Source organism: Lissotriton vulgaris, chromosome 5 (assembly GCF_964263255.1).
Source record: "Lissotriton vulgaris chromosome 5, aLisVul1.2, whole genome shotgun sequence".
Taxonomy (NCBI): Eukaryota; Metazoa; Chordata; class Amphibia; order Caudata; family Salamandridae; genus Lissotriton; species Lissotriton vulgaris.
Genome location: NC_141693.1, coordinates 1297160344 through 1297177008, shown reverse-complemented (window position 1 = coordinate 1297177008; position 16665 = coordinate 1297160344). Strand labels below are relative to the sequence as shown.

The 16665-nt window shown below is 43.8% G+C and overlaps 1 protein-coding gene across 1 annotated transcript in view; it reads left to right on the top strand.

The window, feature by feature from the left end:
• The first annotated feature begins 208 nt into the window (after positions 1–208).
• The window catches only part of LEMD2 (LEM domain nuclear envelope protein 2), a 267597-nt gene continuing 251140 nt past the window's right edge, over positions 209–16665 (top strand). The window contains exon 1 of the mRNA XM_086923192.1: positions 209–1100. Within this exon, the coding sequence (XP_086779318.1) occupies positions 311–1100 (790 nt within the window). The 5' untranslated portion in view covers positions 209–310. The remainder of the gene's footprint in view (positions 1101–16665) is intronic.

The following is a 16665-nucleotide window of genomic DNA, read 5'->3' as shown; positions in this document are numbered from 1 at the left end:
TGTGCGGTGGTGTCAGGGTACTGCTATAAATGACTGACTAACGCATTATAGTGCGGTGATGCGGAAACCATTCTAAAATTCGTTAGTCTACCCCTGACGAGTGTAACTTGGCAGATCTGATGTCGGAAACGGGTTTAGCCTCTTGTCTAGACCTGACCTTACCTTTGACGTTAGCGCCGTCCACCATACTGCGATTGGTAAAACATAACAGGATTCGGTATGATACTTGCGCGCCATCTTGTGGTTGGCCGGGCCTCCCGGTCCCGGAAACGCTTTGACGGTTAGACCAGCTTCAAGTTTCACTATCAGCATGAGTATGTCGGACGCGGAGCTTCGTCGAAACCTGAAGGCGCTGGGCTACAACCCGGGTCCCATCACCCCAGCTACGCGCGAGCTATACGAAAAGAAGCTGAGCCGATTACGGACTGAGGCGCGACGGAGCGTGGGGCACACAGGTGCCAATGCCGCGGCGCGTCCAGCGCCTGCCCGAAGGAGTTGGGCTGGCCCGGAGAAGAGGAAACCTGTGAGCAGCAGAACTGTAAGAGAGGAGGAGGAGGACGACGACGATTATGATGATGATGACAGCGAGGATTCAGGGCTGCGATACAGGGTCTCTCCCAACTCCCGCCCCTGGATCCTCACGAGTCCGCTCACTCGCCACGATCAGATCTCCTCGGCACCCACTGCCCCGCGAGAGAGGACAGTCCTGGCGCCGTCCACCGCCAGAAGTTTCACCACCTCTGCGCCCCCTATTACCCGGCCCCGTACCCCGGAGAGCGCCCACAGTACCCGCCTTAATTGGCTCCGTGGACCCAACGACCCTCCTACCCCATGGGCAAGGGTCAGACCGGCATGGGATTCGGAAGGGGAGGAGGAGGAGAAGGCGCCCCGAGTCCAGGACTCCTCCTGGCGCCCCTGGGGTTCATCGAAACCCCAGGTACCGTGCAGGAGGCCTGTTCTTAGCCGCAGGCCGCGGGCCTTGGAACGAATCCTGTCCTGGCTGCTGATCGGCGCCTCAGTGGCCCTGCTGGCCGTGTTTCTGGGCATCCTGTGGGTGAAAAGCTCCGGGAGCCCCGCGAGGGAGAAGGTGGCAGAAAATTGTGAGTTGAAGACAAAATTAATAATCTGGGCTAAATGCGATAAATTTACGGTGTGCGTGGATTGGGTTGGGTTATTAGTTTCAGAATACTGTTGAAAGTCCCGCCCATCAGAAGTTATCTTAAGGGAGGGGGGGGGGGGGGGGGGGGGGGGGGCTTGGGGAGAGAATGTGGCATAACGACCAGGGCTGCGACCGTGGAACCAAATTCGAGTGCCTGTTCAATATAATAACTTTGGGCAAATCACTTTATCTACCCATGCATTAAAAAAGTTACGACCTTACGCCCATTAAAACTGAATTAGTGTTTCTCTTGTTAGTTGCACATTTGTGGTTAAGCTGTGGCAAAGTTTTCCATACTTATTTAGGGCCTATTGCTTGTCACATGGGACTCCACATTGTAGGGCGATTTTATTGGATTGAGTAACTGTTAGTGAAGGGGTAGACGGAAAAAGGCTGAAGTGTGGTCTGATATGTAGTGCAGAACTTTACCTTCATATTATAATATTGCAGTATATTGAAAGCGCAGCGTGCATCATTTTTGTCTACTAAGAAGACTTTGGCGTTTTGGCTGGTCTTCAGACTACGAATTTGATAACTGTTCTGGTACTCTCCACTTCGTATCCCCTGGTTTAGTCCATCTGTCCTATGATCAGAGGCCTACTTGGCTTGCCCCTCTGGCTCTCTTCTTGATGATGGCCAGTTTTAAGCAATTGAGTGCTGGCCTCAGGCTTTTCTCCGCCCTTGCTTTCAGCTACTGAACTAGTTTGTGCTATTCTTTACATTTCTAATTATTAATTATTTCACATTGTATTTAACTCTAAGTACTTAGCTTTAGAGATGGTTGTTAAGTCTCGTCTAGACAGCGGCTTGTGCTGTCTCTTTGAGACATGTCGTATTTGGACTATGTGCTTGAAAAAATACCCATCTTTTTAATGGGTTGCTGTCCTTTAGAAATACTGCTTTTCATTGGTAAATACACCTCCTTTTGGAATTTTGTATTTGGCCCCCTTACATGTGTTCCTACTGTTCAGGTTCTTTATACTTAGAGATGACACTTTTTTTTTTTTTTTTTGTGGCCTGCCTCCTTGCTCTCTAACTGTTCTGTTTACTTGTTTTGCATTGACACCAAGCACTACCAGTTCGGCGCGCTCTTTTTTAAAAAGTATTACAGCACTTTCTTTTTGTTTTGCACAGCAATGCTTGCCCTCCTATAATCAGCTTGTTATTGCTGTGCAATTTTTCATGATGCCAAGACTCAAACTGAACAGCTCACGTTTTATGGCTGCCTGATCTTTCAGCATGCCGTGTTCCGGCCAGACTTCGGTGCAACAACACAAGAGCTTTGAGCAGCCTTCTGCCGCCTCACCCGGCCCACCGCACTGCTCCAAGCTAAGTGAAATCAACGCTCAGCCATTGGCACTCTCCAGCCGCGTCTCCCGCTTCATGCTCATATCTTCTTGCATGCTTTCTCTTTTGCACGACACACTGAGAGCTCGGGCAGTCTTCTGACGCCTCACACGGCGCACCACATTGCTCCCCAGCTAATTGAAATCAAGGCTCGGCCGTTGGCACTCTCCGGCACATTATTATTTGCAACACCAATAGCTCTAAAATTAAATAATATGAGACCTATTGAATTGCAAATGCTTGTTTTTTCAGTAAGCATATTACTCTTGTCTCCTCTCCCTCAGAACCTATTTCCCATTTTCTGGTTCTCCAGCTCCGCAAGGTTATACGAATGGCAATATCATCACTGTATACAAAAGTAAAACACACTGCCTTTTTCTACGCCAACAGCGCTAACATTCACAAATGCGAGTCCAATTGCATTGCAAATGCTTGTTTTCTTTCTTTCAGTCCTAGCCAGTGATTTACATGGAAAGGTAGGAGGATTTGTACTCTCTGTATAGTGTACCTGTTTTCCTCTTTAGAACTGCTGCTACTCTTCCCTAAAATGTATTGCAGAAGTGCAGGTTCTCAAAATTAAATACGTTTAGGAAAGAGCATGCCTATTTAAAGCACTGGTCCATGATTCACTCGGATGATGGCTTTCTCGCTCAGAGTTGGACACAGTGAGGCTGCTGTGAGGGAGGTAGACAGTAATTCTGTATCATTAACATACCTAGTCAAAGCAAGCTAAATGTGAATATGGATATATAGTCTTTGCAGCTGCAAAATTGTGATTCAACCAGTGCAACGTTTTCTTCTGCATTACGAAACTTGCTACATATTCCACCAGGGTTGTATATTTTGCTGACTTCAATAGAAATGTTTCTTGCGCAAATGAATTAAATGTTACAAAAAGTGCAACTTGTGATGCATTGTAATGTAACAATAGTTAACATTTTATATTTACAGATTAACTAATTTAATATAGTTATTTGCACCCACACAGGTCTCTACTTAAACTTGTTTCTTAAGAAATAAAATATATTTTAGTTTCATTTTGTTTTCAAATGTGTTATTTATTTAACGAACAATAATATTTCAATCCGAAACATTTAGCAAGTACCTCACTGGCTGTATTTACGACAGTAATGGCGAGGTGGTTAATATAAAATCTTAAACCTTAGAAGCAAAGGTTAAGGTAATTGCTCTGGTTTTAAGGTTACCACTGGCTAGGATAATCATACGCCCACATTACTGTCATCTAACTGACCATACAGGAAGAACTTATTCATGTTTAAATCTGTAGATTCCTTCAAGTTAAAGTAGATGACATTTCAGCACCATTTTGAACTGGAGAGGGGGTTGCCCGAATGCCTGGTGACATGGTTTTAAGACTGCAGAGGATCTGATAAGTTGCAGGACCTGCACTTGAAGGTGGTACAGGGTAGGTTGAGCATGGCAAGAATGTTGTGGTTAGTAGATTTTCAGTTCTGGCCAGACGTGTCACCAGAGAAATAGATAGGTCTCATGCCATTCATCACCATGAATACATGGGTCATTAGCTGGCATAAGGCCCTATTTTGATTAACTGAGAGGCAGCCAGTTTGGTGACAGTATGATGAGGTGGGATAGTGCTTAGGTATGCTTTACAGAATTCTGGTTGAAAGGTTTTAGTCCCCTTTGAGTGATGCAAAGGAGTTGTGGGGAAGGACCGTTAGTAAAGTGTTGCAGTAGTCAAGCTTGCTGAGTACTAGTGAGTGAAACAAGCAAGTATTTTGGTGTTAAGCAAGTGTGGATCTCTTTTATAATCATAAATCCGTATTGGTCTGAAGTTGATGTGATGGTTATGTAGGATTCAATTTCCATTGACGGGTTGAAAAGAACACCATGATTTCTGCTCGAAGAGTTACATTACAGAAGTTCTGAGTTCAATCTGGATTGGGTTAGTTAGAGAAAATGCTGCAGCTAAGGTGAGACATCGAACACCTCCAAAAGGGGGGGGGGGGGTGAGGGGGGGTAGTCCTTTTAATGTGATTCGTCTTAGAGCCATCCAGTGTCCAATTGCAGTGAGACAAGCCAAGTCATGTGACTGAAGCTGAGAGGCAAATGGAAGGGAAAGATGACAATAATTAAGTTTTGTTAGCAAGAAAGGAAGATGTTCCCAAAGGATTTGCTTTATAGTGATTAAGCAAGAGAGCCTACAACAGAGCCTTCTGTTACGCCCACTGGAAGTGGGGTGGGCTCTGATGTATTGGTGTCCATTGTGACTAAATTATTTGCCCAGAAACGTATGAGGCTTGCTATTTGTGAACTAGAGACCTCAGAGAGTTGAGCGGAAGGAGAGTTGGATTGTCCTCTGTATCAATCAGTATATTTATTGGTCTAAAGGAACCGTAGAAAGATGACTGTGATGGGTACTGGTCATGAAGTTGGATGCACGTAAAAGTGCACATTTTGGATCGAGGATGGTGCGGAAGCCTGATTTGAGGGCATTAAGGAGGTTGTTTGTGGATAGAGAGGCACATGAAGGAAAGTCGTTTGAGTACTTTGGAGAAAAAAGCAAGTAGAGATAGTGACTGATTGTCGCAGAGAAAAGAATGATTAGCAATGTTTATTTCACATTTTGTTTTTATGAGAGGTAGGACCACTCTGTATTTTAAATGAGTAAGGATTGTCAGCTTTTATAGTTTTTTGAAAACAAATTGTATTTGTCAAGTGGCACATATACTGCAGGGCCCTGTACCCCAGGGACATCCACAAAATCAGAACATACATCATTTGGCAGAGTAATAATGGAGAAAAAATTAAAGGCAATACAATCAAAATCTAACTCCCTCCGCCCCCTCCCAACCCTTCCCCCTGATTGCACTATACTCCCACTCTAGACAAAACCAGTCCAATGTTAGAATAGAGGTGCCCACCAGGATTCCATCTTCCACCCCTCCCCCTGAATCCTCCCGTATGAACCCCATCTCATAAACACGGGCCCCTTTCTAATAGAACCGGTTCTAGGAGCAATCCCCGATAGTCCGTCCACCTTTTCCATATTTTAAAATGTTTTAGGGGGCACCCCCTGGCGATGAAGATGGGTTTCTCTAGGTCCATGCAAAAGTCTAGGCCATTCTTCCATGTGACTAATGCGGGGGGCCTTGGTGCCTTCCACGCCCTCGCTATGTCCCGTTTGGCTAATGTTTAATTAATCAAACAAATATAAATAAACTTGAAACTAATGTAAGACCCAACAGCAGCAAAAGGCGTTTATAGACGGTGCCGCCTATCCCCTCCATAACGTGTAAGAATGCTAGTTTCGGCGATCGGGGAAGATCCCATCCCAGCACCTCCGACAAACAATTGAAACCCCCCCCCCTCCAGAAACGATCTAAAGAGAGACACCGCCAAACCGTGTGTATTAATGTAGCTTTTATAATTTTAAGGAGATAGTTGGTTGTCCTTGTTGTGCAATGCGTGTGAGTATAGGTGAGTCATTTTAAGGTGTAGTGTGGTTATAGTATGGTGGAGGCAGTCGTGTAGTCAGTGTTTCTGTGGTGATGTTTTAGGGAAAGTGTGCACAACGTAATTTAATGAAAAGGAATGGGACTTGATAAATATGGGCAGTGAAGATAGATGATTACACTAATGATACTGCATGCAAGTCATTGTGGGGGAGCCTAAACTGGGATAATGATGTGTTGAGTATGTGAGGATTTAGCTTTGTAGTTAGTTATAGTTAGGACGTAGTTTCCATAAGAAAAGCGTTTTTTAGGTCTTGCGCCTGCGATTCCAGGGGCGAAAGCCCCTGCTGTTGCAGAGCGAGTCTATTGTAATCGTTTCAGTCCTTTTTGCTTTCAAGGACTACCCAGAGCGGACAAGAGACTGTCACGCGCACGCAGCCTGCCGGAATCTGATCAGGTCATGCGTGAACCCGCGCTCCGATTCCGGCAGGCTCTTCAGTCACCATGGATCACACACGCACACAGAGACACACACACACAGACAATTCCCCCCCCCCCCCGCCGCGGCGCCCCCGCCCACACACATACACATACAGAGAGACCCCCCCAACTAACCCCACCCACCGCATCGCCGGACTCTGCAGCCTCCGCAGGGCTCTCCCAGGGGTATGAGAGCCCTGCGTCACCAGCACTACTTTTCTGGCCAGGCACTCCGTGGGCGCGGGCTTCCGAAGACGCTACTTATCTCAAGATCCCCAAAATTAAGAAAGACCTCAAAAAAATGACTAAACACTACTTTGACGAAAACACGTCGTCGGTAGCCTCTCCCTCCATTCTTTGGGAAGCGTACAAGACAGTACTTCGGGGACAGGCATTGGCATCCATCACCGGATACAAACGAGCACGACAGCAAGAACTGTCAGAATTAGAACTAGCATTGCACGCAGCGAATGTAACACATATGGCAGACCCCAAACCAGATAATGCTCATACCCTGCAATTACACCAACAGCACTACAGGGACTATCTAAAACAACAGACAATTGACAGTATTCTGGCAACCACGCATAGAACCTACGATGTGGGAGACGAGGCAGGGAAAATGCTAGCTTGGTAGGATAAGAAAGGGGGATGTACTAAAGGAGTACAGCAGTTATACACGAAGGAAGGAATACCTCAGACACGCCCTGAAGAGATGGTACACATAGTAGCAGAATACTTTGAAACAGTTTATACCCCAGACAGAGAAGTTACGGAAGAAGCGGCACTAGATTCACTCAGCCACATAATAACCCGAACAATTACACCAGAGACAGTCGACGAGCTGGAGGCGGACCTCACGGCTGACAAAATACAACGGGCCATACACGCGGTGCAGTCCGGAAAATCTCTGGGACCTAACGGGATCCCTATAGAGTGGTACAAACTCATGTCTGAAACACTTAGTGAACCACTACTAGCAATGTACACTGAGAGTTTAGCGAATACCGAACTCCCGCTAGACCAGCGGACCGCGATGATTGTAGCAATTCCAAAGCCCGGAAAACCACCGACGGACTGCTCATCTTACCGCCCAATATCTCTTCTGAATGCAGAAGCAAAAATCTTGGCGAAACTCTTAGCTAATAGACTGATATCCCACCTCCCGCACTTGATCCACCCAGATCAATCTGGCTTTATGCCTAATAGGAACACTGCTCTCAATCTTAGGCGTGTTCATGGGGTACTGGCAAGGGCATCATTATTGTGGGCACCAGCAGTGATACTATCACTCGATGCGAAAATGGCGTTCGACATGGTAGAATGGCAATATCTCTTTGCAGTCCTGTCGCATATGGGGTTTGGCCCTAAATTTATAGCATGGGTACGCCTCCTGTACACTAACCCGATTGACCAGGTTACGGCGAACGGCCAAATTTCTCATAAAATACAGCTGGTAAGAGGGACACGTCAAGGTTGTCCCCTATCGCCCTTGCTATTTGCGATGGTGTTAGAACCCCTAGCGACCCTGATTAGAGCAACCCCATTGCAGAAAGGAATTGGCTGGACGGAGGGATGGGAAGATCGTCTCGCACTTTACGCGGATGACATGCTGGTATACTTGATGGACCTGGAACGTAGCATACTGGCACTTCTGACACTCTGTGATACCCATGGGAAGGCATCGGGATACACAATAATTTGGGCAAAGTCAGTACTATACGTCCTAAGGGGACCGAATCCCTCACTCGCCACTGATTGCCCACTAATGCTGGAAGTAAACTCCTTCAAATACCTTGGTATACACATCACCAGTAACTCGACGGAATTCTTCGACAAAAACCTGAAGCCGCCGCTAAGAAACGATGTAAAACACTGGGCGACTCTGCCCCTGACATTACTGGGCAGAGCAGCACTATACAAAATGATGGCTCTGCCGAGATTTCTTTATGCTCTGGACAACACACCATATTCGGTGCCGCAGAGATATTTCCGGCAAGTGACGGCAATGGTGTCTAACCTACTATGGAGTAATCACCCAGCACGCATTGCGCACAGTAAGATGAATAAAAGTTGGTATGAGGGGGGGATTGCACTGCCGAACTTACAAATGTACTACTGGGCGGCGCAGCTAAAAACCATTAATCAATGGATACACGCACCCCAGGATGATCCAGCCTATAGGGCCGACAGAATACAGATGGGCACGAACAGTATGCTGACAGCACTCTATAACAGAGGAATGGCAACGAAACTGATAGGACCCCAAAAAGACTCGGCCACAATATGGCATGCAGCGCAGGCGAAACTGGGATGGAAAGGTGTAATCACTAAACTCACCCCATTATGGGACACCAAAGCATTGGGGCAACTAAGACGAAGCAAGGGATTTACACAGTGGGACAATATCTGAATATCCACGGTGGGAGACTTGTGGGACAAGGGAACTGTGGTTCCATTTACCCAGCTCCAACAACAGTATGAGTTGGGACCAAATGAAACGTATAGATATGTACAAATTAGACATGCTTTACTAACCGCAATACCGGCAGATACAGAAGTTCCAGAAGCGTCTCCATTAGAGGACCGACTACTCACAGACTACATGCAGCATAGTGCCACATCCCTCACATGTAGGAAGCTGATCAACAACCTACCAGACCTTACACTAAAACTAAGAGAGAAATGGGTGGAAGAACTGGGCGACATGGATGATTCGGAATGGAACGAAGCACTGTCGTCACCGAGAGAGGTGGGAATTTCGGCCAAGTTCCGCCTGGTACAGCTCAAAATCCTGCATCAGATATATTACACTAGAACAGAGGTCTTCAAACTTTTTTAGGTTGAGCCCCCAGCTGAATTTTTTTAGATGTTGGGGCCCCCACCACCTGACAGAAATTTCTTGGCTCGACCGCCGCGAGCACATTCCGGGCATATTCAGCGAATAACATTCAATACAATAAGTTTTTTATGGTTGTTGCATGAAGCAAACATTTCTCTACAAATAGTAATAGACGCCCTCACATCAATTACATTAAAAAGAAATTAAACAAAACGGTATTTACAAGAATTTGTTTAGGAATTATTCCAGTCCATCAGGGAAAAAACTGAACTGTCTCTATCAAGTGGCCCCTGGAAGGCTGGATTGTAGTGTATTTAGATGTCTCCTTTTGTAATTTAGGACGAAAACCTTAATGGGGCACGACATGCCCATACTTGTGTACAGGGGTGAGTGAGGCGACCATATGAATTTGGGTGCGCATGTTAGTGCATACTGGGATGAATGAATGTATGGTTAGTGGTGGGCTTATTCGAGTGAGATTGCAGATTGAACAGTGAGGCGGACAGGTGAGTGAAGTGTCACGAGTGCAGGTTGAGTAGGGTGCTAGTGTGACTGCAGGGTGAGGTACAGGGTGAACAGCGCAAGTGCATTGTGAGTGCAGAGTGATCACTGTGAGTGGAGGGTAAGGGGGTGAACGGTGTGAAAACATGGTGATCAGTGTGAGTGCAAGGTGAGAAGGTGAGTGGGTGAATAGTGTGAGTGCATGGTGATCAGTGTGAGCGCATTGTGATCACTGTGAGTGCAGAGTGATCTCTGTAAGTGGAGGGTAAGTGGGTGAATGGTGTGAGTGTATCGGGGTCAGTGTGAGTGCTGGGTGAGGGTGAAAGTGAAGGGCGAGAATGAGGAGTGAGTTGTCTGAATGCAGGGTGCATTCCCAGACAGTTAAGGTAACTCAGCATGTTATTGACGGCAGCGTAGGGTTTCAAATGTGTTAAACTATTGCTATTAGCAGTAACCAGGGATGAGGGTGGAGCAAATAAATAATGTGCTGATCCCTCAACAAACTTCCAGTCTTATGATTAGGGTTGCCATCTCATTATTTTGATGTCACAGATGGTATAAAAATAATCAGTAACCTAAAGATTTATTTTCAGCACTTGTCTGTGCATACTTTGAACTGCAAACATAAATAGAAAGAACTTTTGTTTTCTAGAGCTGCATGAATGATCCATGACTGATAATAAAAGGGAACATATATAGAAAAGTCACATTACAAATGAATCAACAAAAAGAAGGGGGGACCGGGAGCTTGTTAACATTACAAATGAATACATACTTCTTATTTATAACCAATTTAGCAACCTGCAAGCTGTTTAATCCCTTCACTGCTGGCCCGTTTCCGCCGCTGTGCGGTAAACAAACGAACAGGGCGTGGCCGTGACGAACCCCATCCGTCATCAGCACACGGCACCGCGGAGCGTGACGGCTGGGGTTCGTCACCAGCATGCAAGGGGTTAAACAACACATGGCTGACTGGTATTTTGTGTGCCTGTCTGTGTAATTAAAAAAAAAATAACTTTCAGGGACGTTTAAGGATTTTGGGGCCTGTGGGCCAAATGTATTTTTGGGGCCCCTGTTCGGACCAGCTTTGATTTTATGATCCAGTCTCAGCTCTTTCATGCCTTCTTTGGTCAAATACTAAATGTGTGTACATTGGATATTCAGGGATAGTGATGTGTTGTTTTCACTATGTAACAAAACAGCAGTTCACTAATATTACTGCAAATAATCTGTCACACCCTTCTATTTCTCATATGTGAGGTAATGTATTGATCAAAAATAAACTTTTTATATGGATGTCGCATGACGCATAAACACATTTTGTCTGCAAAATGTCTGTAATAGACTTAAAATTTGGAAAGAAGGGGACCCCTATATATAAAAATGATACACTTGCTAGTCAAGTGAAAACACAAAAGTAATAAACCACAAATAATGTAATTATCAATATATACTAACAGATGAACTCACCACTCACCAAATTATAAGCGTTATTTTGTATATATTTATTTTATCCTGAGAATTTATATTTTCATTTTTTTGATTTTTTTTTTTTAAATATTCATTGTATACAAATATATCTTTTACATGGAATTACTTATAATACATAAACATTAAAAACCATTGGAAGACAAACATATGACACAACGAGTGATTTATGCAATATGGCAAGGTAGGTCACAACGCGCGTTTCGGCTGGCTAGCCTTCAGGTGGGCATATATTGGACTGAAATGTTAAAAACAATGTGAGTGAGAGTCAAACAATTATGCATATTTTACGTAGGTGACATTAAACAAACAACATTTCATAGAAAAATATAAAAAAACTTATTGTCTACAGTCAAGCTAAACAGTATATATCATAGTGAGAGACATATGTGAGACAAAAACCTGTGTGCAATCCTAAAGTATCCAGTTCCTTATTGATAGGTGTTTAAAACATCCTCAATACACATCTATATTTACATTTCACGTCAAATTGATCCATGGATAGCCTGAGCACTCATTGTTATCTTAATATTGATACAAGGTGTTATTAAATGTAAATCATTTGCATAATAACCTGATGTAAAGTCCATAGTACATTTTAATATATGTGAACGCGAAACCGGACGTATGGAGGTAAAGATGCCTACTGCTTATTGCAGATATCTTATGCATGAAATAAAACTAATGCAAGCGTGCTTACCTAAATTGGGTTGCAAGAAAGAGAGACTACACGTCCTTTTGGGCTTAGGTATGGAAATTATATCTGATGTAGGAAAAAGCAAGATAAAGGACCAGTATAAATAAACATACACATTGTATATTTATAATGAGATGTACATGCAGTGTAAAGGTGTACCTTAGAGGATGGTGTTCCATCCGCACGACGTTACATAATTAAATGAAGTGGCAGTTTCCATGAAGATATTTCTTTTTAGAATAAGGGGCTGAAACATAACAAATATTCAATATAAGAATTGAGGTTTCACACATGTACATGGAGGTGCTAAAAGTAGGAAAGCGGGATAGATTCTAGGTTACCTGAGTAGCGGGCTTTATGATAGTCCCGTATTATAACATGTTAGCTGCGTAGGGTATTCAAAGCGGTCATAGAGGACAGGGTCGGCTGTGCAGCGAAGATACAAGGGCGCACAGATACATGTTTAGATGAGTTCCTGAAATAAATAGACGACCACTGCGTCACTGCATAGGAAAGAGATACCTCCAAGTAGGTGGTATTTATAGTGCAGAAAAACACATTGTACGGAGTCATGAAGAATAATGTTTAATATTGTGACTATCAAGGGCATATATGATGGAAATCTGCAACCTACGTATTTCATGAAAGTTTAACAAAATTAAACACGTGGCTAGACTAACAAACAACTAAGTAAAGGTAACTACGAATTACCTAATGAGCTCATAAGTCGTTCCTCCGAGAGTCAGGGGTCATGGGCAGTAAATTATTCTTGTGGTCTGTAAAGTATGTAACAAACACGAAGATGAAGTTAGAGGGGAAAAAAATATACTAAGGTGCCTATGTTACCGTAAAAAGTCTAATGGGCGTCGGGTCAAAGGGCTTACCGTGACTTCAATTGAAAGCAGCTGGCTATGGCTCTCGTAGGGGTGGTGGACGGCGTATCTCTCACCAGGGAAGGACGTGTGTAACCGACGTAAAGTTTTTGAACGCCTTTTATCGCAAAGCCAATGAACCACGATCGGCAAGTGTGGTCATAGAAATAGGACTGCGAATAATTCGAGTCGGCGCCGGATTAGTGCGTGAAAGAACGAAGGATCCAGGTGATGGACGAAGGACTACATTGTATCAGTATGGGGCACGATAAATAGTAAATTAAAGGAGAAAAACGCTACAAGGGTGATGCATTTTACTGTGCATCCAGAGAAAATAATGACTGATTACATACCAAAATTAGTAGAATAAATGAAAATAATAAAGGGCCTATTAGGAAGATACAAATGAAAATGGGAACATAATCATGCTATTCAAACAGCAAGAAAATGTGAAACAAAAAGTGGGGAAAAAATATATATAGACATGATAATTATCTACGCATGGGACATATTATATGAAAAGGAGGCTCTAAGATCACAGTCCAGGATTCTGCACGGGAATTAAATACCCAGATGGAATCAGTGGATTATCGCCTAGTAATATGTATAAGAGGTGACCATCGATGTGAATGAAAGAAGGATATTATGTCACAGATAGTGACTGAGTACTTGTAATTTACATCAGTATATGCAAATAATGTACAAAAAATGGTATTGACATTCATGTGCTATTTACAACATATACATAATATTCAATATTTACTTATTTACAGTAGATGTTTCTAGAATTTCGTATTTTCATAATCAACCAGCCTTCTAGTTTTTAGAATAAGATCGAATGATCTCACAATTATTCACAATTGAGACCATTATAGTAACAATGTAGAGTGTTTATCTGTAATGGATCTATCTCCATGTGTATAGCTGTTTACTCCTGAAGATCGGTAATTTCAATGTTAGCCAGATAAGCCGATTACATGATAGCGTAAGCCCACTGGATGTCTGAATTAAGACCATTGGAGACAGTGTTGAACATGAATATGTGATAAACTTCCCTCTTTTTGCGTACTTTATCACAGCAGAGCCCTGCTGTGGGTGTAATTTTTTCTAGTATAAACCACGTAACATCATCAGGAGAGTGATTATGTTCCACAAAATGTGATACCAGTGGTGCGGTAAGTTTTTGGGTGCGTATGGCAGATCTATGTTCTGTTAAGCGGGTGTTCAGGGATCTGGAGGTTTCCCCAACATAAGCTTTCTTGCATGGGCATAACAGAAGGTATATCAGGTTCTTTGTTTTGCAATTACTTATACCCTTGCTTGTCACGGTAATGCCATTAGTGGAGAAGTGTGGCTCGGCGGGTCTTGGGCTCAAAATTTCCACGGACTCGTTAATTCTCACTCCGGTGCCTCCTCGACTCACGGGCTCACACTCTGCGACTCTGGGCAATAGCTTGCTTAATCTCCACAACGGCCCCTCGCGGTGGGATGCCTGGCTTTCACCTTGTGGATACCCTGCCAGGGTTATCTCACAGGGGAATACCAGGACGGGTTCCCTAAGCAAGCGCTGAGATGCCCCAGGGTAAGTCATGCGCTATATAAGTTTCATTCATTTTATTTCATTATAGGATATTGAATTGCCCTCTATGCATTGAGCAAATGACTTGCATCCGCCACATTTGAAGTTTCCATGTATGTGGCTTTACATCATGTTATTATGCAAATGATTTAGATTTAATAACACCTTGTATCAATATTAAGATAACAATGAGTGCTCAGGCTATCCATGGATCAATTTGACATGAAATGTAAATATAGATGTGTATTTAGGATGTTTTAAACACCTATCAATAAGGAACTGGATACTTTAGGATTGCACACAGGTTTTTGTCTCACATATGTCTCTCACTATGATATATACTGTTTAGCTTGACTGTAGACAATAAGTTTTTTTTATATTTTTCTATGAAATGTTGTTTGTTTAATGTCACCTACGTAAAATATGCATAATTGTTTGACTCTCACTCACATTGTTTTTAACATTTCAGTGCAATATATGGCCACCTGAAGAAGGCTAGCCAGCCGAAACGCGCGTTGTGACCTACCTTGCCATATTGCATAAATCACTCGTTGTGTCATATGTTTGTCTTCCAATGGTTTTTAATGTTTATGTATTATAAGTAATTCCATGTAAAAGATATATTTGTATACAATGAATATTTTCAAAAAAATGAAAATGTAAATTCTCAGGATAAAATAAGTATATACAAAATAACGCTTATAATTTGGTGAGTGGTGAGTTCATCTGTTAGTATATATTGGTAATTACATTATTTGTGGTTTATTACTTTTGTGTTTTCACTTGACTATAAACCTTTACCAATGTAATAGACTTTTACACATAAAAAATGAATGATTGAAAAACGCTATTTACAACATTGTGTTTAAAAAGGATTCAAGGTCATGAGGGCAAGACTGTAGAATAGAGCAGCGGCGTCACTAGGGTTGGTGTCACCCAGTGCGGTAACTCAGGTGACGTGCGGTCCGCACTCCCCGCACCCCCCTAGTGACGCCACTGTTATTTTTATATACATCATTTTTGCCTCAGTCGAAGACAATACTGATTTCAGTGACCTCTGACTGGAGCTGACTCAATACTAGCGGGAATTAAACCTGCAACTCGCACACAGCTAGCTTATCACTTAACTCGTTCTACTATGTGGCCGCCAACTAAGAGACGTGACAAGAGTGGCACAAAACTGTCGAGATTACTCCAGATTAAGGGCGAAGCGAAAGAAAGGGACATAGAAGTGGGGCAAAGTGAATAAAGACGAGAAGAGAGCAGATAGGGAGCGAAAGAGAGACACCAGGGAAGAGAGGCTGTGATAAGAGCAGAGAGACATACAAGTATCTGTCAGGGAGTCACAGAGGGAAACATGAAGAGAGGTGGGGGTCAAAGTATGCCTGTACATGTCTGACCCCTGTCTGCACGGTTCCAGCCTGACCTTGAGGTCTTCCTGGCTCGCATCCTAGCCTACCCCGGACACAGGCTAAGCCTTTACTATGAATCTGAATGTGCTTTTATTTTTTGATGTCGCTACCACCTATTGTTTTATTTTACTTTTTCATCTATTTCGTTTGCATCTGTAACATGTAAATGTTCGTCATGTAACGCACATGCTTCTATTGTGAAGCACTCTGACACCTTTAAGTGAAGTCTGCACTATATAGAAATGTATTAAATAAATAAATAAATGTGAAAGGGTGAGCCGTGGCCGCAGACACAGGGACACAGAGCTTGGGTCGCCTGGTATGGAGCTCGTCTCTACCGACGTGTGATGAGGCGAATGAACCGACACCGGAAGACAAGTAAACACTGAGGCAATGCTGGTCCGCCCCCCACCCCGTCCCCCCTTCAAGAGTTTGGCTCTCATTGTGCATGGGTGTGTGTTTTTCATTGCGCCTCTGTTGGGTGTCTGCCTGTCAATTCACCCTGTATGGGGGCTCCGCAGCCAGAGTTTCCGCCTGACTGCTTTTCTGTCACCGTCTTTCTAGGAACTTGGAAATGGAAGCAGATGTCCGTGACCCTGTGTGCATCTCTGTGATCCTCCACTGCCTGTGTGTCTGTCTGCGAGTGTCTCTATCTCCTAGTGTGGGCCAGTGGAACTGTCACTGTGTCTGCACCCCCATAGTGACGCCACTGGAATAGAGCTGGCTCTTTCAAACCCCCCCCCCACCCCTCACACCCCCTTTGAAAGGCTGGGGCCCATGCCGTAAACTTCTCTGCGAAGAGCTAACTCTCCCAGGAGGGGGTTAATTCATTGCGCTGAAATGCTTCAGCTGCA